This window comes from Ursus americanus, chromosome 19 (genome assembly GCF_024610735.1).
Source record: "Ursus americanus isolate L20-20 chromosome 19, mUrsAme1.1.p, whole genome shotgun sequence".
Classification (NCBI taxonomy): domain Eukaryota; kingdom Metazoa; phylum Chordata; class Mammalia; order Carnivora; family Ursidae; genus Ursus; species Ursus americanus.
The window spans coordinates 12,356,487-12,380,342 of record NC_142145.1 but is presented as its reverse complement, the minus strand read 5'-3'; the positions used below and the strand labels follow the sequence as shown (position 1 = coordinate 12,380,342).

General features: G+C 39.9%; 1 protein-coding gene across 1 annotated transcript; it reads left to right on the top strand.

The window, feature by feature from the left end:
• The first annotated feature begins 1,287 nt into the window (after positions 1-1,287).
• Positions 1,288-21,200, top strand: SERPINB10 (serpin family B member 10). The gene is made up of 8 exons (XM_045790236.2): positions 1,288-1,392; positions 4,821-4,997; positions 7,275-7,340; positions 7,758-7,895; positions 9,805-9,922; positions 15,622-15,764; positions 18,728-18,883; positions 20,277-21,200. The coding sequence occupies exons 2-8, from the start codon at positions 4,830-4,832 to the stop codon at positions 20,679-20,681; spliced, it is 1,194 nt and encodes a 397-aa protein (XP_045646192.1). The 5' UTR covers positions 1,288-1,392; positions 4,821-4,829; the 3' UTR covers positions 20,682-21,200.
• Positions 21,201-23,856: the final 2,656 nt, after the last annotated feature.

The following is a 23,856-nucleotide window of genomic DNA, read 5'->3' as shown; positions in this document are numbered from 1 at the left end:
ACAACCATGATTTTATCAACATGGGGAGTATATATATAAGGATTCTAATCAAGAGGTAAGTGGGAAAGGAATCTGGAGAAGGTTCAGGGGAAAACTATGAGTAAAACTGAGTCTGTGGCTTTAGAGAAGATGAAACAATTTCTTGGCCAGTCTGGCAGTTTCTGCATTGATGCATTTAATGCAACAGCAGTAACTGGAGCAGGTCTCAGTGCTGCACGTTAGTGTAGCCTGAGTCACTCTCTAGGGAACTGCCGTCAGTCACAATGGACAGTCCCTCTAGCTACAGCCTCCATGTGATACTTTCAGCTAATGACAGTCTGGAGGCCCCAGCAGATACTACTATCTGCTCAGCACACGTCCGGCAGGCGCAATAGAATTTCTTACACAGGTCACATTCCCCTAGTGAAGTCCAGAGAAAAACTCCGCTCTGGCTTCCCCACTAACCTTCAAATGTTAAACTCTGAGCCAGTTTACCAGGAGACACATGTGCCCCATGAAGAGAAAAATGCAAAGTGCGTGAAGTACATTCCAGATGTATTATAATAGAGAGGCTCCTTCTCTCCTTCAATCCCTCTGGAATGTTCTCGACTCCATCCTCCTCACCACCCCTCCATGCACAAACATTCAGTGGTAGAAAATAAAACAATAACTATGGTTTTTCCCATCGAAGAAATATGGAGGAGTGAGGGAACATTCATAGAAAGAAAAAAAAGAAAATTAAAAAAATGATGAACCAGGATCTGACTCAGCAGCAACTGTGTCTAACACTTTGGTCCACACCCCTTGTCCCCGGGTGGGAGAATGGACATGGGACTGGTTGGAGTTGTTCCCCAGGTGCCACACCTACCCATCGAGAAGAGCACCGACACTTGTTGGATGCCTCTAGCCCACGGCAGCTTAAGAATGGCTTTCACAATTTAACAGCAAATATTTCACCCATAATATTTTCCATCGTACTGCCCATTATTATTCCACTAATTTAGAGCTTTTTATTTATTTATCTATTTATTTTTAAGGAAGACTACTGGGGAAAACTACTAGAGTTGCTGCCAATTGGCAGACTAGAGAAGAGAGTAAGCAAGGGAAGTGTGAGTTACAATTTGTCAGAGCTCAGGTTTCTGCATGCAGACAGACAGGGAAAGTGTGGGTAATTAAGTCATTCAAGCAAAACCTTCATTGTTGATCTTTGTCTTTGTATTTGAGCTCCTGGCCAAGATAAACCTGAAACGAAGAGTGTATGGGCTTGTAAAAGTGAATCAGAGGGTGGGGCCAAGAAAAGGGAGGTGCTAGAATTTTTAAAGATGATTTCTACAGTTAAAAGTTACTTAACTCACTCACGATCTCTTATTAAAGGAACCAGTTGCCAATTCTGCTCCAACAGAAGAAAACAAGGTATTGTAAAGGTTTCTTTGTTTAAAAATGTTTATTTATGTTTTCCTTCTTTATTGAAGTGTCTAGCTGAGTAACAAATGATCGAGCCTTCGAAAACAGAAATAGTAGGTAAAGCTCCATCCCCACCTCCTCAAGAATTCTGTGCAAGTCAGACAGATTTAACCCCTCGCTGGTTCAGTTTGTATGGGAAAGAGGGCAAAGGGGGAGAGAGAACATTCATTTAAAAGGAGCTAGAAAAATGGTTTTACCAGGAATTGGGAAGCTGTGAATGGAATCTCCTCCAGTCACATTTCTAGATTGGTCTCCTCTGTATCTGTCAACATAGGCAAAGAGAAATAGAGTATTCTCAGAATAATTGAGGCCAACCCCTTCTAACCCTTCAGAAGAGCGGGCTTGGCAATATGAATTTGATCCCCATTATCAATGTGTGAAATTAATGGTTCGGCTCTCTGTCCCTGTCCTCAGCCAACATCCCGTCCTGGGCACCACTCCATGGGCTGTTAGCTTTCTTCTCTTCCATTGAGTAGCCTAAGCCCCAACCTTCCATTGTGTGCTCATTGTAAAACATCCCCAACTATTGCTTCCCTCAGAAAATGGCTTTGGGTAAGTATAGAAGTGCTGAGGGGAGAGGTCATCCTCTGGTAGGCACAGCTCTGAGAAGTAGGCACTATCATTAGTATCACCGGGAAGGCATGGAGTCTTGGGTATCCTTTTACGGAAAACGGGGTGAGGATCCTTCCCACTTCCTCTTCCCTCCTTTCTTCCTCCTCCTGTTCACCTTCTTTCCTCACCCAATCCCTCCCTTCTACCGTTAAAATCTTGAAGACAATGAGATGCAAAGACAAAGGTGATTGTATTCAGAGTCCAGAGAATGGGATTGCAGTGATAACTTTGCTCTTAGCTTGCTGTGCACATTGGGCAGAACATTTAAACTCTCTGGGCCTTAGTTTTTTAGTAGATAAAACAAGGCAATTGGACTAGAGGGGACTCCAAAGTTCTTCGGGGCTATGTGTATCTATTATGCAACATTTTGATGAATGACACTATCCTTTCATTATTTTCATAGTTCTCCGGCTTTTCCCCTAAACCCTTGAGAGATTGAAATTTTACATATTTTGCATATATATTTGTATGTATTGTGTGTGCGTATGTGTGTGTGTGTGTACTGACACATCTGAAAACTGCAGAGAACAATTAATTTATTTTGAAAATGGCATAGTAGGTTTCTGATCTAGACATTTATAATTGTCTTTGAAAAAATCATTGTCTAACCCTTGTATGGATGAATTATTCCTATAAAACATCATCCTAAAATTCTGCGTCCTTCAGGAAGCACTTTCCACTCGGGCTAGATTTTACCAATGGCTTAACACGTCTATAAATTTTTTGTTAAAAAAATGGCAGGAATTATTCTTCTGTGTTCTGGACAATACCTCATATATTAATGATGATATTAACAAGAGAATTAATGAAGCTGAAGATAACTGGATATTAACGTTCCACAAGTAATTAGCTCTTTCATTAGATAAAATTATTGTTTTCAGGAATTTGTTACAAGTAATTAAACTCTAGAATAACCATAAACCGTAGGTAGAAAGAGAAAAAAATCTCGGGCCCTAAGATATTACTTTCTCCTCCGTTCATGGTAAGTATGGTTTGAGGAGCCAAGCGTTTTCCATATGAATGTAATTCATGAATTCTAAAGAGATAAAGCTTAACTTGGAGGCAGTAAACAAAGCATCATCTGGATGAATATAGCTGTAAAGAGATTAGGGAGGTTATTTCCAAGATGGCACTGAATCTATCAAGAAAAAGTACATACTGTCAAGTTTCGAACATTTTGTTGAGGGTGTAGACTTACTACAAAACTAGTCGTTTTTTTTCCTTAGTCAAGTAATACCAGCCAAGGATTATCATCATCCTCAGCAATAGGCAGGAGCTGCAACTGAAGCAGGACTTAGAGGGGAAATTCTTTGACTGAGTGTAAGACTATGGTGAGGAGGGATTTCAACAGGATCACCGTTAATCCAATTCATGATGAAACCAAAACTTGGCCTATACGCGCCTCTCCCTTGATTCAACTATTTGTCTGGAGAGAACTCCTGACCTTTCTAAAGTTCTAAGGGCCAGGTGATGTCAGTACCAGATAAAGTTCTATACAACATTGGCACTAATGGGAAATTTTAGGTCTAGGAAGTTGATTTATTTTTAATCATTTAACCAGTTTGAGAGATTTTTTGGCTATAAAATGACATCAGATTGAAGTAGTTATTTCTTTGATAAAACCCAAGTCTTAAAGGACTGAAAATGTCTGGCGATTAGAGGTGAAATTTAGAGGTTGAATATAATTTTTTTTTAATGAGAAAAACAGTTCTTTTGTTCAGAAGACCAGTTTTAGAGGGTCCCAAGTGAGTGAGAATAAGGGCAAAGAGCCTTGACTTCTCTACTTCTCTATGGGCATTTCCCACCAAACTGTGTATGGTTTCAAGTTTGGGTGGATAAAAAATGGCGGCTGGAGCCTAAACAATGAACATCGTAAAGAAATAATAGACAAGTATTTATAAGATCCATTTTGTGTAAAGTCCGGAGCGAGGTGTTGTTGAAGGTACAGAAAATTTTACTCTCAAGGAACTTACCAGGGAGTTGGAAAGATATAGAGATGTGAAGACAGAACTAGCAGTGGGATAAATGTCAATAAGGGGCAAAAATGATGTTGTGGGACATAACGCCGCTGTGCACAAGAGATCGGGAAAAGCTTCTAAAGAAAAGGAGAAACTGGAACAGAATTGGATTTCAATAGAGTAAAGGAGGATCAAAGCATTCCAGGAACAAAGAATATCATAGCTAAAGGCATGAATGAATAAATAAGGTTAAGAAGTATAAAAATATGGGTGATAGATAAGTGAGAAAAAGAACAAGGTTTCTTGAAAAAATGTCTAGCGATTTCTCATCTACTGTGTAAAGTCAGCAGTCACGTGGTGCCTTAGAAAGCAGCACAGGGTGCTGAGACCTGGTTCTACTGCCATTTTTATTGTGGTTTTCTCAGCAAGTTGCTGCCGACTGACCAGCACCCAATTGTTACTCTGCTGCGCCTTAGCACTAAAATTTGAGCAATTCCCTCAAACTCTCCAGACTTCGGTTTTCTAATATATAAACTAAGAATGTTGGCGTGGGATTTTCCTATAGTCCATTCAACTGTTACAAATAGGTACACGTGTAAAGATGAATGAAAATATGTGCATATAAAACGGATGGACATACATACGTTCTATATACAATATAAAATCGAATTAGATAATACATATTTTTGTCATTTCAAGAAGAGGTGATTAAAGAAGATAGTTGTGTCAGCCGCAAGTAGAATACAAAAGTAAAATAAGTGGAAAGGATTATTAACAAGTTTTCCATCTCTGCTTTATTTTTCCTAGGTTTTCCCAATGGACTCTTTAGTCAAATCAATCAACCAATTCGCCCTGGACTTCAGCAAAAAGCTGGCTGAATCGGCTGAGGGCAAAAATATTTTCTTTTCTCCCTGGGGCATCTCGACCTCGTTGGCCATGGTGTATTTGGGCACTGGAGGTACCACGGCAGCCCAGATGGCCCAGGTGAGTGGGAGAGGTCGAACACCCTCTGTGGCCTTTAAATAGAGTGCTTGCTTTAACTGTTACCGTCATTTGCTTCCTGAAGTCCATATAGCTTACATTTTACAGCCATATCCTTCAAAACAGAAGATACGCTTAAACATTTTTTTTAGGCCGTAAAAGGACATCTGAGAAAGAGAAGCAACTGGAAAATTGCTGCTTAAATAACCACATAAGAGCCCATGTTCCCTAGCAAGTTCAAATGGAGAGACAATAAGCTTATTGGGTTTGGTTCAGCACCAGAAACAATTTTATATTGATTATTAATGTATTTCAAGAAGTAATGGATCATACTTTATTTTTTATTTTTAATTCCAGTGAAGTTAACATATGGCGCTACATTAGTTTCAGGTGTACAATATGGTGATTGGACAGTTCTGTACTTTACTCAGTGCTCATCATGACAAGTGAGCTCTTAATCCCCTTCATCTATTGCCCCTATCCCGGCACCTACCTGCCCTCAGGTAACCCTCTCTTTGTTCTCTGCGGTCAAGAGTCTAGTTTTTTGTTTGTCTCTTTTTTCTTTGTTCATTTGTTTTGTTTCTTAAATTCCACACGTGAGTGATAGCATATCGTTTTTGAATGGCTCATACTTTAAATAATAGAATTAGTCATCATCTTTCCAACCTCAGAAAGATTTTCCTGAAGACACAAATAGAAAAATAGGTGAATCCAGTTCTTCGTGCTTTGTTTTGTTGTTTCTGTGTTCAACCCCTGGTTGTCTGAATGAATGTAAAGAACCCATTGAGAGCATTAAAATAACAAAACAATAGTATTGTATAAGCAATGCTGGATTTGCTGTAAGCATCTTCAAAGCACTGTGCATGTGTGTGCACACATGTGTGCACGCGCAAGTGTAGCCATAGATAGCAAAATTATAATTTAAAAAGCCATGTGTATATGTGTGCATGTGTGCAAACATATAACTACGTGTGTGTGTGTTTTAAAATAGAAATAGAAAAGAGCCCTAGGGGCGCCTGGGTGGCACAGTGGTTAAGCGTCTGCCTTCGGCTCAGGGCGTGATCCCGGCATTATGGGATCGAGCCCCACATCGGACTTCTCCGCTATGAGCCTGCTTCTTCCTCTACCACTCCCCCTGCTTGTGTTCTCTCTCTCGCTGGCTGTCTCTATCTCTGTCAAATAAATAAATAAAATCTTTAAAAAAGAAAAAAAATTAAAAGAAAAAGAAAAGAAAAGAGCCCTAAATCATGCAATAGTCAAAAGGCCAAATGATAGGATTCCCACTCAAGGTGGTGCCCTCTGGGCCCAATACAGAAAACAGCACAGCCAGCAATTCTGAATGAAATAGGCAGAACTTATCTTCTGCCAGCTTGGGCCACCCTTATTCTTTTAGTTCACAAGATATTGTGTAGTTTAAAACAACAACAAAATTCTGGTTCACCCCTAATTAATAATCGGTTAATTATTATAAGGTTTAACTGTTAATGTGATAGACAATCTTAGATGGATTCCAACTTGGGTCCATTTCATATAAATATATTGCTCTGTGTTTCTTGCCCTTGCTTTATTTAAATGCTATTTATATATTAATAGCAACACTTTGCAATTGAGACTGAGTCGCTCATGTACCCTATCTGTCACTGGGTGTCAGTCAGCACAAGCTTGGTAAACTAGAATTTATTTCTCATTGTGAGCTGGGTCCAGGCTGTGGGAGATGGAATTATCACCTTGTTTTCTACTGCTGTACAATTCAGGGGAAGCAAGCATATCCACATCCTTCTCGTTAACTTCTAAATGAAATGCTGGGGTGGACACAAAGAATGCGTCTATAACTGTCAAGTGGGATAGACAATGAGATCTGAAACACTTCACTAGAATCAACAACTAAAATCCCTGAATTTTCTGGATAATGGGAGCAATAGTGGCTTATGCTTAAATCATCTAAATGCTCTCAGTTGACCACCTAGCTTTCAAAACAACCGTAGATAAAAAAGTAAAACATGGGATACCTCTAAGGATCTTCCCAACATCATCTTACATGTCCTATAAAGAGTATAAGAATAAAGAGACTAGCTACTTAAACAGGAGTTTAAAAGATTTATTTAAAGGCTGCTGTTGACTTATTCCATCCATCCAATTAACACATCATTTAAGTGAAATCGGAGCCCCCTGGTAATTAATTATATGTTCTGTAGTGATGGGAATGACTGACTTGTATTTGCTGATGAGAATTTCAGATGGTTAGTGTGTTCACATATTGCCTTTTTATTGAAATGACAGGTGCTTCAGTTTAGCAGAGACCAGGACATCAAATCTTGTCCTGAAAGTGAGAAGAAAAGAAAGACGGTATGTCTTATTTTTAATGTGCATTTGATAATTAAGTAGACAACACTTGCAGCACATGTATTTTAGTGGCTGATTTAAGCAACCCTTGACAGGGAACTTCTCTTAGAAAAATATCATCAACTATAGAAAAAGTTTCAAGATACAAAAATGTGTACGCTTTTTGGAAGGGTCGTATTCTTTCCCTTTATCTCTCTCCATTTTTTTCTTCCCCTTCAAAACTGCCCCACCTTCAAACTCATTCTTGCCTTGACAAACTAAATGTGAAGAAAACGATGCCTTAACAACTTTTAAATTCTTGCACTGCTAACATTAAAGAAAATAGTTTTTCTCTACTATGCAATTGATTTCAGCTTTTGTTTGCATATAGCTAGTTCGTGTTCAATGTTTTATTTGACTATTTGACCTTTTCTTTTAAAGGAATTAGGTTCGGGCAAGGTAGAAGAAATACAGTCTCACTTCCAGACGCTTATCTCAGAAATCAGCAATCCCAGCAAGGCTTACATACTTAAAACTGCCAACAGGATATATGGAGAGAAAACCTACCCATTTCACGCTGTAAGTGCAAACATGTCATTTTAAGCTGATGGGAAAGACAGAGCCCTATGAGACCAATCAGTAAACTCTTTGTACATTTCTCTAGAGACCCCAGGGACAATGTTCATATCTGGGGTCAGCATTTCTGGTAAATAATCATTTAGGTCACCAATAAGTGTCTAGTTGTAAAGGAAAGCAGTAATGGGTCTCAAGCCAGACCTAGTGATCAGATCTTTATGCTCAGAATAAAGGGGTCCACCTCAGCTGATGAACAGGTACAGAAGTGTGGTTTGCGTCATCTCTGGGTTAGGCTTTGTTTCACGGGGAATGGAGCAGAAGACGCAGAGTAACTCAGCAGCGTCGATCTGCAGGAGCGGAGGGCGGAGCTGGTCCTAGGAGAGCGGCTGGAGACCGTGGGCTCAAATGTACACAGTCATGGACAGCATGACTTTAGAGACTTTAGGAAAGACTCTTAACATGGAATACCATCACCTTCTCCCCTTCTCGGATGGTTGATACCCCACAATGCAGACCATGCTTTTGTGCTCAATTCAGATTTAAGGGCTCTTCAGCCAAGCCAAGCATTGACTTTCCCATTCGTCCATCACATCTCATCTCGTAAGAGAGCAGGAGGACCCAGGTACCCCGAGGGCCAAGAGCAAGGAAACTGGATAGGGTGGGGGGGCAGCAGTAGAAAAGATAAAGCTGTCTTGTGATATCGAGCAGTGCTGTCCTTGCCCTTAGCAAGTGAATTCGGGGAGCTCAGGACTTGGGCTGTGTAATGACTAAAGGCAGAAAAGCATCCAAACGAGGCCTGAAAGACATATCCATTGCCGGTAGTCTGGGGCGTTCCAGTTTGGTCCAGAAGTAGGAGGTATTTGAGCGGGGCAGGCACTTAGAGATGAGAAGGACACAGAGAAAACGAGCCATTTTTTACAATGTCCACAAGCCCTGGATGTGCTTGGAGAGGTTGATCAGAACCCAGGAGTCAACACAGGGAATGGTGCCTCGTGAATCTTGAAGCCTTCCTTTTTGACCAGATTATAATTTCTATAGAATTTAGACTTCCTAATCTTTGAACCACTGCGTGAGGCTGAATTAACTCAGCACTCTTTACTGCACACAATGCCTCCACCAACTAATAAACTGACGGAGTGCGACAGCTGTCCTGAAGAACAAATGATGCTCCCGTGGCAGGTGCCCTTGTAAGCCCGCTTCTGATGACGGCCACCAGAAGGGATGTCGAAGGGCGTCGAAGGGCGTCGAAGGGCGTCGAAGGGCCGGAGGACGAGGCCAGCTTTCTTCCCTCAGACGGCCTGCTGAACCTTTGCTTAGCAATCCATTTTCACGGCAGCGTACAGCTCTGCTCAGGGGCCCTCCACAGTCCTCGGGCACTTAGAGTCCATGGCAGGAGGCTGCCGGACCCACAGGCTTCACTTTGGTTCCAGCTCTGTGGCAGAAAGCCAAACGCAACTGCCAATACATCTTAGTCACTGGAGTCAGTCCCGGGATTCCTAGACTTCTCTCCCTTTTCATTCCAGCCCCACTTCACAGGCATGAATAAACATGGGAAAAGGTAGGAGTGTTTGGGTGGCTCAGTCCATTAAGCATCTGAGTCTTGGTCTTGGGGTTGTGAGTTCAAGCCCCACGTTGGGCTCCATGCTGGGTGTAGAGCCTACTTAAAAAAATAGGGAGGGTATGGGAGCCCCAGGACTGTGGGAGTCAGGCCTTCCTTCCTACCTGGACCTCTGCACGGCTAGTCTGTGCCCAGCTAATTTTAAAGAGGGGAGTGTTTCGTCTTTGACCAAAATGGGAGTATGGAAAGACGGAAGGGAACAACAGAGTGGGGGTTTGCAACTGTCCATCGATAGACTTGATTTCTCAGTTTTGGACAAACTCTACAAAAGGAGATTTTACCTATATTTTCCAGAAATATTTGGAAGACATGAAAACATACTTTGGTGCAGAACCACAGTCTGTGGACTTTGTGGAAGCTTCTGGACAAATCCGAAAGGAGATCAACTCTTGGGTTGAAAGTCAGACTGAAGGTAAGCTTTCACCAAGCTGCTTGGGAAAGTGCCTTTTCCAAGCATTGTTGTATTTTTGAATTTGCTTTGTGTGTAAGTACGTGTATTTCTTAACGAGAATTATGGACACATTCTAAATATGCGGAACATTTCTTTCTATTCACGCCCATGATTTTCAGATCCATAGCTTTCCCAGTAAGTCTTATCTAAAACATATAAGTAAGATACCCACTTTACTAAGTGGGCAAGAAAATTCTTATATCCCAATAATTGCAAAGAGGAGCCTAGGGGCAAAAAGCAGGAAAATGCAAAGGGGAAAGTTGAAACACTACTACATTTGTGATTTCTAAAGAAAAATAGCTAGTAATTAATAACGAAATTGTGACATTAAATGTGTTATATAATCTTAAGTAATTTTCAAAATGAGGTCATGTAGTATACAGGGGGCTAAGCTGCTGTAGCAGAGAGACCTGGAATACAGTGGCTTAATGATAAGGTAGAAGTTTATTGTTCTTTCACATAATAGTCAAAAGGCAGATAAGCATTCCGTTGCTGAGGCAATCCGGAGACCCAGACTGGTGGGTCAGCTCTGCCACCCTCAAAACATGGCTTTCGTGTTTAAGTCTAGATGATTCTTGCATTTGTCATTTTAAAGTCAGCAGGAAATGGGGAAAAGAAAGCCTCTTTGCGTTTAAGGAGATGACCTGAAAGTTTCACACATCAGTTGCACCCACATCCCAAACTCAGCTACCTGGCGCGCTTCAGGCTCCGGGGACCCACGTGTCCTGATATGCTTGGGTCTTTCCTGGATTTAGCCCCTGAAGACCTCTCAGTCCCAGGCAAACCAGGATAGTTGGTCACCTAGACTTGCTGTAATAAAGATCTATAAGATGTATTTTATAGTCACACACTCACCTAAAAGTTGAACGTTCTATTTCTTTTTTTATTTCAATTTTTTATTTAAATTACAATTAACATACAGTGTAATATAATTTCGGGTTAAAATTCAGTGATTTGACACTTCCATAGGACACCCAGTGCTCATCACAAGTGCCCTCCTTAATCTGAATCACTGGTTTAACCCACCTCTCCTCTGGTGATCCTCAGTTTGCTCTCTAGTTAAGAGTCTGTTTCTTGGTTTGTCTTTCTCTTTTTTCCCCTATGATCATTTGTTTTGTTCTTAAATTCCACATGAGTGAAATCATATGCTATTTGTCTTTCTCTGACTGACTTATTGCACTTAGCATAATACTCTCTAGTTCCACCCACATCACTGCAAATGGCAAGGTTTCATTCTTTTTTTATGACTGAGTAATATTCCATTATGTATATAGACCACATCTTCTTTATCCCTTTACCAGTCAATGGACGCTCGGGCTGTTTCCATAACTTGGCTATTGTTGATGGTGCTGCTGTAAGCATCAGGGTGCATGTGTCCCTTTGAATTAGTACTTTTGTACCCTTGGGTAAATACCAAGTAGTACAATTACTGAGTGATACAGTAGTTCTATTTTTAACTTTTTGAGGAACCTCCATACTGTTCTCCAGAGTGGCTGCTCCAGTTTGCATTCCCAGCAGTGCAAGAGGGCTCCCCTTTCTCCACATCCTGGACCACACCTGTTGCTTCTTGTGTTGTTGATTTTAGCCATTCTGACAGCTGTGAGGTCAGAGCTCATCGTAGTTTTGATTTGTGTTTCCCTGATGATCAGTGATGTTGAGCATCTTTTCATGTGTCTGTTGGCCATCTGTATGTTCTTTGGAAAAATGTCTATGCATGCCTTCTGCCCATTTCTTACCTGGATTATTCATTTTGGGGATGTTGAGTTTTGTAGGTTTTTTAATTTCTTTTGGATACTAACCCTTTATCAGATAGGTCATTTGCAAATATCTTCTCCCATTCCATAGGCTGCCTTTTAGTTCTGTGGATCGTTTCCTTCGCTGTGCAGAAGCTTTTTATTTTGATGAAGTCCCAATAGTTTGTTTCTCCCTCCCTCTTTGCTCACACAGCACTTGGTGTGAAAGTTCACTTTGACATGCACCACACTGTTATTGAATTTAACTGCTGAAGCCTCCCCGACCAGACTCAAGGGTCCAAGTGCAATGATGCTGCCTGATGCGAGTTTCAGCTCTGAATCACTAGCACACAGCAGGCCTGCTAATTGTCGTTGTTCAGAACGTTAATGCTTATTGAAATGCCCGGAGGAAGTTGGCAGCCCTGAATTCTCAGTTCCTTTTTCATTGAACTAATGACTCAAAAGCCATGGTGAAGCAACACTGACCATTTTACTTAACTTATGCCTGATTTGGATTCATTCAAAAGCAAGCCTGTTTTTAGAATTACAGATCAGCTAGCATTTACTGAGCACTCGTACTGTTTCAGTTGGCAGGAGGACAAAATGGGATTGCACAGGCAAAAGCGTGTTGTAATACACGACACAAATTCAGCATGGCAGACGTGACTGTAAGAATAGTCTGGGGCTGAACTAAATCTAAGGCCTCAAATTCCTAGCCCAGTGCCCGTTATGTTGTCTGGAAGAGAGAGGGGGGAGCCCTGCGGATAGGAAGGCTAAGAGCAGTTAATCTGCCATCTTTACACGTGAAGCAAAGCTTTTCAGAGCCGAGAGGAGAGCCATGGTCTGGTGCTGCGGAAGCTCGCTTCTTCGGGTCCTTGCCCTGCCTCTCCAGCACAGACCGCCACCCTCAAAGAACATGACCAGACCCAACTAGGTCTAGGTCACACAGCTGCCAGGGAGATCTTCCTGTGATGACAGAAATGTGCCATAAGTCTGCCCTGCCCAGTGTGCTAGGGTCACATGCTCCATCCACATGTGACTATAGACGAGTTGAAATGTGGCGAATGTGACTGAGGAACTGAATTTTTAACTGTACTTCATTTGAAGTAGTTTAAATTTAAGGAGCCATGTGTGTCTAGTGGCTACCATATTTGACAGCACAGAAGTTTTGCTTTTGAGGAAGAACTGAATTAATCATCTTAAATTATGGAGGAAAGAGTAGACTTCAGATTACAGTTGCTATAGGGTCAAGATATAGGATAGACACGCTTTGAAAAATCCTCTGTTGTCACACTACTCGTAAAATGAGAGTTCCTCCAAAGTAAGCTAACCCAGGGCATGCTCAGAATCTTTTATTTCGCCTCTATTCCCTGCGTCCCATGACCTCATTGCTCCAGCTGGCAGGGCTGGCTCTATTTCTTAGAAGTGGAATCTTCCAAAGAGGAAGAAAGCCATCATCTTTCTGTATTTTCTCTTTACATATTGAACACAAATATCGGCTATTTGAAGGCTATTCAACAGCAAATAAGGTCAGGACTTAACCAGCTATTCAGGAACTTTGTCAAGCCAGAGTTCTGCACCTCCTTAAGAAAAAGTTACCAGAAACTCTTCGGCATGATTACGTTCCATCTGAATCACCTGAAAGAAGCTTCTTTCCTTAAGCTTTCAAGTAGACCTTCTTTCAAGTAGTCATATGGATACTGGCACGTACACGGCATTCAGAGTCAAAGTCTCAGTGATAGTGTCAGTTATATGTTGCAATTTTTTTTCTGGTTTGTCTTCTTTATAGCCTATAAGCCACTTAAAAGTGGGTGTTGGCGAAGGTTATTGTCTACATGTTTGTAATCTCAAAATCTCTCATGTGCTTGGCACACTGGGCACCCTAATGTCACATTAATAACTCTGTGCTCTGAAGGACTTTACCCTGAATATCTTCAAAGATTATCGCTCCCATGACCTCAAACTACCGAGGGTGTGTGCAATGAACCAGCCAGTAGGTGGCACTTCAGCTCTAAAGAGTAGGGCAAAATCAAGGCCAAATTTGGTTCTGTGTGTTGCTTTTTTTTTTTTCTTCAAGATTTTATTTATTTATTGGATAGAGAGAGACAGAGCGAAAGAGGGAACACCAGCAGGGGGAGTGGGAGAGGGGAAATAATATATATATATATATATATATATATATATATATATATATATATATAATTAATATATAAGCAGAAAGAGAATAAGATAGATATGGAAATATTGACAAATGTGTGTATAATATATGTATTTTCTAGCTTTCTCTGCTGAGCAATGACACCCCAGTAATAATGAGCATAGCTCATGAGCATAGCTATATCCACACTTGATTTCTAAAACCATCCTTCAAACAACAACAACAACAACAACAACAACAACAACAAAACCCAAAAAAATGTAACCAGGGCTCCTGGAAGAAATGTTAATTCTAGGGCTGGGACATGGAAAGCACCAGATAAACCTTAGGACATATTGTGGTACCAGAATATAAGGGAATGCTCAAAACATTTGAGAACATGTCAAAAGGACATAGGAGCCAACACGAGGTTTCCAATAACCAAATCTGGGACAATTAGAGCAACAAAATAGGTAATGATAGTAATAAATTATAATCCATAGGGTAAAACAAATATCCATGAGTCTATACTGATATAAATTGTCGAATACCTAAATAAAAGGAGGAGATGGGAAATTTCTTCTTCACAGTAGAATTCCAGTTGACAAATGGTGAAAATTGAAGCAAATAGAAGGAATGGTGAAAATTGAAAATAACCATTTGGCAAACACCACAGTCATCATTGTTTTAGACAAGACCACCAATGAATGCTAAAATCGGTGGGCAAAAGTTTGATGAGAAACACGAACCTTCTGTGGTCACGAAGTAGCTTCTCACATGATACTTATGAATTACAAAGGGAAAACGTTGTAATTTTATAGTGAGAAACCTGTGGAAATCAAACCATCAAAGTTAACATCACCCATAATGGGAAATAGGAACATAATTTATTTCCTGGTATGACTCATTGGGAGGCACAGAACATTGCTTCTGTGGTTGCGTTGGTGGCCTAGGGCTGCCATGACAGATTACCACAAGCTGGATAGTGTCAAACAATAGACATGTATTCTCCCATAGTTCCGGAGGCTTCAATCTGAAATCAGGGTGCGAGCAGGGCCATGCTTCCTCTAAATGCTCCAGGGACGCCATTGTTCCATGCCTCTCTCCTAGTTTCTGGTGGTTGCCGGCAACCCTTGACATTTCTTGACTTATGGACACTTCAGTCTCTGCCTCTGTTAGCACATTATCTTCTTCTTTAGGTCTGTCCTACGTCTGTGTTTTCACATGGTCTTGTCCTCTCTGCGTGTCTATGTCCAAATGTTCCTCCTCCTGTAAGGACATCAGTTATTAGGTTAGCGCCACCCTAATCCAGGATGACTTCATCTTAACTTACTTAGATCTGCAGAGACCCTATTTCCAAATAAGAGCACATTCACAGGGACTGGTAGTTAGGACCTAACATATCTTTCCGGGGGACACAATTGAGGAAACATCAGACAAATCTGAGGGACACGCTACCAAGCTTCTTCAAAAGTGTCAAAGTCATGAAAGACAAAGAAGGAATGAGGAACTATCTCAGATTCAAAAGCACTAAGATGAAATGACACCTAAATACAACTTGAGATCTTGGATTGAATTCTGGTCCAGAAGAAGGACTTTACTGGAACAGTAGGTGAAATTTAAATAGGACCTGTTAGTAATAGTCTATTAATGCTAAGTTCCTGGTTTGGATCATTGATGGAAATAAGGTATTATCACTTAACACTATTTCATAATTATCATTTTTATAGGTGTGGCATATTGCCAGGATGTACCTATACCATTTGTAATCTGTCCTTTTGTTCTTGTAGGAAAAATCCAGAATCTCCTACCTGATGATGCTGTGGATTCTGCAACCAGAATGGTTCTGGTGAATGCCCTTTACTTTAAAGGAATCTGGGAACATCAGTTCCTCGTCCAAAACACCACAGAAAAGCCTTTCCGAATAAACAAGGTAGAAACCATTTAATAATCGGCATGGTTTTTTACGTGGCGCTGTAAAGGAGATTCTACTTGAAATTCACTCTTCTTTCTGAATATATGTTCTTGGAAAGTCTGGCTGTTACCAGGGCAGGCATGGCTGAGCTAAAAGCCAGGCCCATCCCACCTGGGAATTCCTCTTTCGTTGTTTCTTCCCTGAAAATAGACTATTCACATATTTTTATCACTTCGTCCTTGCTACGACTATGGTAGAGTAGATAAGGTAGGTATTATATTTATTTCCCAGATGGCAAAGTGACAGGAGCCATGCCTAAGTTAGAAATCTACAGAACTGTAACCCCCAACTCTTCACTATTAGTTCTGTTCTTATTCTACTCGACCAATACTCTCTTCTACCAAACTCTTACCCTTCCATAAGTAAAAGAAATACACATTTAAAATCTCATCTCTTTCATTGTTTTCTCTTTGTGTTAGGACACAACACACTAATTTTTGTGATAGGAACCCACTGCAGCAAGAAAGGAGGCTAATAATAAGGTGACAGATAGATCCCCTAGAATCCAAGGGCTGGAACGTGGCTGGACCTTGGAACTTGAGTGGAAACAAGGATTCAAATGTGGTCAAGATTCTGTCTCTATCTTTTCAACTCTTTCTCCCAGCATTCTTCCCTCAGTCTAAAGTCTAATTTTCTCTTCTTCCCAGTCCACAGTGGCAGAACATGGCTACTCACAACACTGCCTCTGTTTTCGAGACCAGTCTAATAGATTTCATTTTTAATTCCTAGGAAAGGAATTGATTAACCAACATTTGCTAAAGCTGTTTAGCCCTGGGGTGGGTCTTCTCACATAAACAGTGCTGCCAAGGACCCACTAGAGTAATTACGTGGATGTGTGCAATAGGCGGTTCTCAAACAATCGGTGGGATAAAGGTGGGGAAGGGACCGAGCATACAATCGAATAGGCTAATCAGAAATGAGCCGGAAAGCTACCTGGCTTAGTATATCCACAAGGAATTTTCAGTTGCAAGTGATAAAAAGCATTCCAAAATAGCTCCAGTAAAATGGGGATTGTGGTAGCATTAGTTATGTAACTAAGAGGAACTGAGATGTCCAGGGAATCTCAAGACATAATCTCAGTTCTCTCTCTCTCCCCCAGTTCCCACTCCCTCTGGTTGTTGCCTTCATTCTCTGATACTGAAGATACGGTTTCTCTGTATGACCAGGGTATACAGTTGCCCCATCGTCAGCCTTAGACCTTCACAATCCTAGTAGATAAAGAGTCTTTGCTGTTAGCTCTGACAGAATGTTCCCAAAGGAGGACTCTGTTTTGTGCCATTCATGTGTTCATCCCTGAAAAATCCCTGTATCATGAAGTGTCCTAAATGAACAGCCCTAGTCATATGACCACTACATTAGCAGACGGGTGGGACGTTGTGATTAACAGTTCCCTGTAGAATGGATAAATAACAAATGTCTACAACATCTGAATTGCAGAGTTTTGATTTTTTTATTACCATTGGATTTATTATAAATAGACTTCTTTAAAGAGCACTTTTAGGTTTGCAGAAAAATTGAGAGGAAAGTAGAGTTCCCATATACCCCCCCACACAATTTCCCTTATTATTAATAGTTTGTGTTAGTATGGTGCATTTGTTGTAGTCAATGAGCCAATATTGGTACATATAGTTCACATTAGGGTTCACTTTTGGTCTTGAATAGTTCTATGGGTTTTGACTAATGCATAATGTCATGTATCTGCCATTACGGTATCATTTGGAATAGTTTAACTACCCTAAAAATGTCCTGTACTCCATCCATTCATCCTTCCTCCTAAATACCTGGCAACCTCTGATCTTTTTACTGTCTCTATTGTTTTGCTTTTTCTGGAGTGTCATGTAGTTGAAATTGTATAGTATGTAGCCTTTTCAAACTGGCTTTTTCCACTACACAATATGAATTTAAACATTCTCCCTGTCTTTCCCTGGCTTGATAGATCATTTCACTTTACTGTTGAATAATATTCCATTATCTGGACATACTGCAGTTTGTTTAGCCATTCACCTATTGAAGGACATCTTGGTTGCTTCCACTTTTTGGCAATTATAAACAAAGCTGCTATAAATAATCTGTGTGCAAGATTTTGTGCGGACATAAGTTTTTAACTCCTTCTAGTAAATACTCAGGAGCACACTTGCTGGATCATATGGTAATACAATGTTTAGCTTTGTAAGAACCTGCCAACTGTCTCCCGAAGTGGCTTCTGCTTTTCATTCTCACTGGCAAGGAATGACAGTTCCTGTTGCTCCACATCCTTGCCAGCAGTTGATATTGTCAGCCATGCGAAAAGGTCCATAGTACTATCTCATTGTTCTAATTTGCAATTCCTAAATGATGTATGATTGAGCATCTTTTCATATGCTGTATGTCTTCCTTCGGTGACGTATCTGTTCATATCTTTGCCTATTTTTAAAATTGGGTTCTTTTATTATCATTGAGTTTTTTTAAGTTCTTTATATATTTTGATACCAGTCCTTTATCAAATATGTGTTTTGTGAGTATTTCCTCCTGGCCTATTGTCTTCTTATTCTCTTAGTAAATTTCAGTGTTTATGATACTAAAATATTTTCTCAAACGTCTGCATGTGAAATACACCTTATTTAGTTGCTGAATCATTGACATTGGCATAGTTTGCATAGGATTAGGTACTTTTTAAAGTCTTCAGTAGGATCCAGCTTGCTATGATTTATAGAGGTTGCCACAATAGCGTTATAAAAAGAAACTTCCACATCACTTATTGATAATGTTATCCAGTAGAACCCCTATTTCAGAGAGCAAGGTCCGAATAACTTTATTCAGCATTTTGCAGAGAATCACCAATTTTGCCAGGGTCCCAGACTACTGCGAACCAATTATGATAAAACAAAATTAAGCATTTGGCAAAACTCTTCCTCAGTGACTTTGCTACTTCCTTTCCATAGAGTACAAGCAAACCAGTGCTAATGATGTCCATGAAAGAAAAACTCCAAGTTTTTCACATCGAAAAGCCACAAGCCATGGGCGTTCAACTCTACTATGAGAGCCGTGACCTCAGCCTGCTCATACTCCTGCCAGAAGATATTGAAGGGCTGGATCAGGTACCGTCTGTCTGCTGCGAACGTGGTTCTGATGTTTACCCCTCTGGGGAGAAGCATAAGACACGGTCTTCCTGTTTGTTCTTTGATGCCTGTAGAGGGAGACAACCAACGTACCTTGAGCCCCCAGGACTTTACCTTCACAGTGTCATTTAAGTTTATTAAAACTCTGCTAAGTTGGGTATCACTATTCTTCAGAAAGTTTAAGTAATCTTGAGGCTCTCGTCCTGGGTAAACGAACAGTTTTTGGGGGAAATAGTCTGTGTCAGTACTCCTGTGGTTTATCAGCCAGATTTCTATGAAGCCTGTCATAACTTTGGGCAGACCAATGTCTGAGCAATTTGTATATTTAAATTGAACGTTAGTTTCTCATGCAGTGGGTGGCCTGGCTTTCTTTGCACCGCGCATAACTTTTCATGTGTTCCAGATTCTCTGTACTTCTAAGTTTCTACAGCCCTGCTAGAATGTAGAAGAGAATTCCAAATGGTATCATAAAATTTGTGAAACTGGAAAGAATGGTGAAAGTAAGACCAAGGGTGGACACTAAATCATTAGAGTCACACCCTTATCAGATAAGCCTTTCTTCCTGAGAGTGCAGGCTACTGAGCTGAATGTGTTGTCAGATTGCTAATGTACATCATTACAAGTAGGTAACTGACAGCAATACTTGGGTCTAGAAAACTCTCAAAGTAGCAAAAGCATGCAACCTGAAACAAACATTTTTAAAAAATCAAGCACAGTTTTTCACAAATATACTTATGCATATGCATGTACATATCTATATGTATTTATTATTTTAAAAATTTAAAATATAAAGAGGAGAAAAACACTCTCAAAAACTATACTAAAAAAACAGGCATTACTCTTAAGATTTGGAGATTTTCCTTTCTTTACTTTTCCTTCACTTTTTTTTTGGCATAGCTTATAGTTACTAATTTTATATTGCTGTGATTATATGGACATTTTATTTTATCTCAGATTTTGTTTTCGAAGAGCTGTCTCCCATGTTAATATAACAGATATTTTTTGGTGCCCTGGCACATAATTTACTCTCAAGTTTATGCTTTTGTGTAGACAGCACCCGAATGCATATTTATGTTGACTCATTTCCGTGTGTAGTTGATGTCTTGCAAGCTGGCATAGAAGTACGCCATTTTGAATCAAGGTCTAATTCTCCTGTATCCCGGCAACTACTCAGTGGCAAAACAAAGGTTCTGTAGGTCAACAGTGTGAGGGATCTCATTACACAAAGAATTTCCAAATGTGCGTGCTTTGTTACCTTGGGTAACGGGAGGGATGATAATTCAACTGTGTAATATTTTGAGGTCTCACTCAACCATAATTCTCACTCCACTTTGGAATTGCTGACTCTCTCCTCCTCGTTCCGCACCTGCAGCTGGAAAAGGCCATCACCTATGAGAAGCTGAGCGAATGGACCAGCGCAGACATGATGGAATTGTATGAGGTGCAGCTGCAGCTCCCCAAGTTCAGGCTGGAAGAGACTTACGATCTCAAGTCAACCCTGAGCGGTATGGGGATGAGCGATGCCTTTAACCAGAGCAGAGCTGATTTCTCAGGAATGTCCATGGAGAGAAACTTATTTCTGTCCAATGTTTTCCACAAGTCTTTTGTAGAAATAAATGAACAAGGTACAGAGGCTGCAGCTGGCACTGGGAGTGAGGTGAGCCTTCGAACTAGACTCCCCTCCCTTGAATTTAATGCAAACCACCCGTTCCTATTCTTCATCAGGCACAACAAAACCGACAACATTCTCTTTTACGGGAGATTCTGCTCCCCCTAAACCATGTATGTCTCTCGACAAACAAGACCATCTTCCGGTGTGAAAAGTGCATCAAAAGATGGAAAAACACAATTATAATAAAAACCAGTTTGCAGCTTGTATCTTTTCCACATTTGAATGTTAGCAAATAAACCTTGAAATAATGCATTCTAGTGATTTTATCATACCTATGTAGTTAGAGAGATCGGCAAATTTTATTTTTACCACTTAACGTTTTGTCTAAATGTCTTTTATTTGCATTTCGGAAGTACTATGTTATTCAATTGAATGCCTCACAATTTTTGAACTACTTGGTCACTGTATTGTCATTGTCACTTATATTTCACATGCCTCATTGAGCGAAGAAAAATCTTTACAAAGGTGATATATAGTTTCTTAGTTTGAACAAATGTATAAAGATAATGTTAGATGTTAGCACCGCAGAAAAGCTGTTAGAAGTATACAGAATTCCCTGGATTATCTTTGCAACTTTTCTGTGAATCTAAAACTATTCAAAAATAAACATTTTATTAAAAATAATTATTGTGTAATAGTGTAGTCATACTAACATCCCTGCTTTAAAAAATCTTATGAAGTAGAAGAACACATTTCTTTTTAAAAAAGATTTTATTTGTTTATTTGAGAGAGAGTGCACGTGAGTGGGGGAGGGACAAAGGGAGAGAGAGAAGCAGACTTCCCACCAAGCAGGGAGCTCCAAGACTATGGACGCTGGGCTCCATCGCAAGACCCTGAGATTATGACCTGAGCCAAAGGTAGATGCTTAATTGCCTGAGCCACCCAAGTGCCCCTTGTTATTTAATTTCAGAGATTGATTATATTCTCTAGGTCATTTTTTGATGTTCATTTAATAAAAGGAAAGACTCGATCTGACACGAACAGTGTATAAATTAGTATAAGAAAATGTGTTTTCTGTATTAAATCTTGGCTCCGTGCTGTAGGATAAAAAAATGCCTTAGCTTCAAAGATAGGAAATTATAATATATGTGACATTTTATCATATCTACGCCTTAGCTCCAAAGATAGAAATTGTAATATATGTAACATTTTATCATATCTCTATGAAACATTTTGCCTCCCTCCACAATATCTCACACTAGGTAGCAGTGAAACAAATCCTTTGTGTCTGTGTTCTAGTAAATTATAAGTCCTTAAATATTATAAAGGAAGACCATTGTAACACTCTCAGGGACTGACAATCAGAGAGCATTAAACACGATATTTTTCAAACAAACAAGAAAGGAAAATGGATGATACTAGAAACTCCAGATGAGTAAGAATGAGATTAGTAGGAAAGTCTTACAAACCCTGTGCTATTTTTTGTATTTTTTTAAACATGTTTGAGTCTTAGGAGAGTCTAGTTCACTAGCCTTGTTAAGTCTTGATTTATTAGATTTATGGAAGTTCAAACGTTTGCAAAAGTGTGTTTGTGAACTTTGTAAGTTTGCCTTTAAAGGTGTTTAAAGCTTTTAAAAAAATCTGAAAGTTTGTGTAATCAGTGCCTAAACATTTAAGAAAAAAATAATTTATTTGCTGTTTAAGCACTGTGCTTTAATGTTTGAGAAAAATATTATTTTTACTTGATTGACAAATAATAAATTGCCTGCTAACTAAGGTATAACAGTAGGGATAGTTGTTTCCTGCTTGTGAAATTACACCGTGGGAAGGAAAATCCCACAAACTTTAAACAACATTGCCCTTACCGGCGGGGTGGCCGACTAGGAAAGGAAAATGGGATTGATGAGTTTCTCATACGGGAGAGCGCATTAGAAAGGTCATTGCCAAGGTTTGCCTGATCTGTGGAACGTTCGGGGGCACATTTGCCCTCAGTACACAGGAAACTGAAGAAATGGGGAAGAAGGCAGTAGGAACATAAGGACAAAATGGTATTAAAAGAAAAAGGAATGCATTCATAGTACACTCCTTAACTCAGCAATGAATACTATTTATCTGTGATCAAGTTAACACTTAGGGCAAGTGAAATGGTGTGAGTGGTGTAAGAAGAGCGAATCCTCAGCCCCTAAATTAGGAAGGCAATAGATAATGTCTAAAATTGTTAGGTCAAAAATGGTAATACAGCCATATTATTTGGAAATATGGAGGCAGATATGAGGAGAAAGAGTGATTGCTTCTGGGGAGGTGGGAGGAGCGGATAGGAACCCGTTGTCTTTTCAATTATCTCCTCACTCAGAAACTCGCGATGTACAGAATTTATTTCCTTCTAATCTATCTATAGATTATGCTCACATGTAACTTTATTCCTAATTTACACTTAATATCCCGGGCTCCCGTGGCAATATTGTTTTGTTCTACTAATATTTACATTAGTATCCTGTCACGAACGTGGTAGAGTCTGATCTGTCCTCTGTTGTTGGGCATTTGTTGATTTTCTCTGTGCACGTGAAATAAAAGATGAAGTGGTCATCGTTCCGCATAATATTTTAACCCATTCCATGAAATTCCTTGAAATGCAATTTTTCATTCAGAAAGTATAAATGTTTTCATGGCAATTTCTTTTCTTCTTTCTTATTCCACCCATCCTTTTCTTTTCTCTCTTCCCTCCCCTCCCCTCCCCTCCCTGCCCCTTCCCTCCCCTCCCTTCTCTTCTCTTTTCAACACAATTCTGGAAGTAACTGGCACCCAATTTACAGCATCGCTTATGAAAAATAAGAAGTCATGCCCATCTTATCTTACCAACATTGGAAACCGATAGTTTTTATACTTGCGAATTCGATGTTTTAAAATGATAATTTTAATGTGCTCACCACCACTTCTTTCCTTTAGGGAGGCCGTAGTGTAGCATAGTGATTAAACAGGGAACTCGAGTCACATAGACCTGGTTTCTGATCCTCTGTCTGTTGCTTGGAGCAGTGCAGCCTGGGAACCAGAAACTTAAGGAGCTAAGGTTCAGTGTTTTGCTCAGGTATTTTGCAGCACCCACCTCACCCAGAGTGGTCCAGATTAAATGAAGTCTTGCAAGAGAACTCCAGGCTGGGATCTAGCACATAGTATATACTCAAAAAATATTATTTTTCTTTGAGGTTAACACTTTTTTCATATAATGATTAGCCATTGCTTTTCTTTTTATTTCCTTTTTTAACGGTTAATTTTTAAATGTGAGTATAGTTGACACTCTGTTATATTGGTTTCAGGTGTACAATAGCCACTGCTTTTCTTT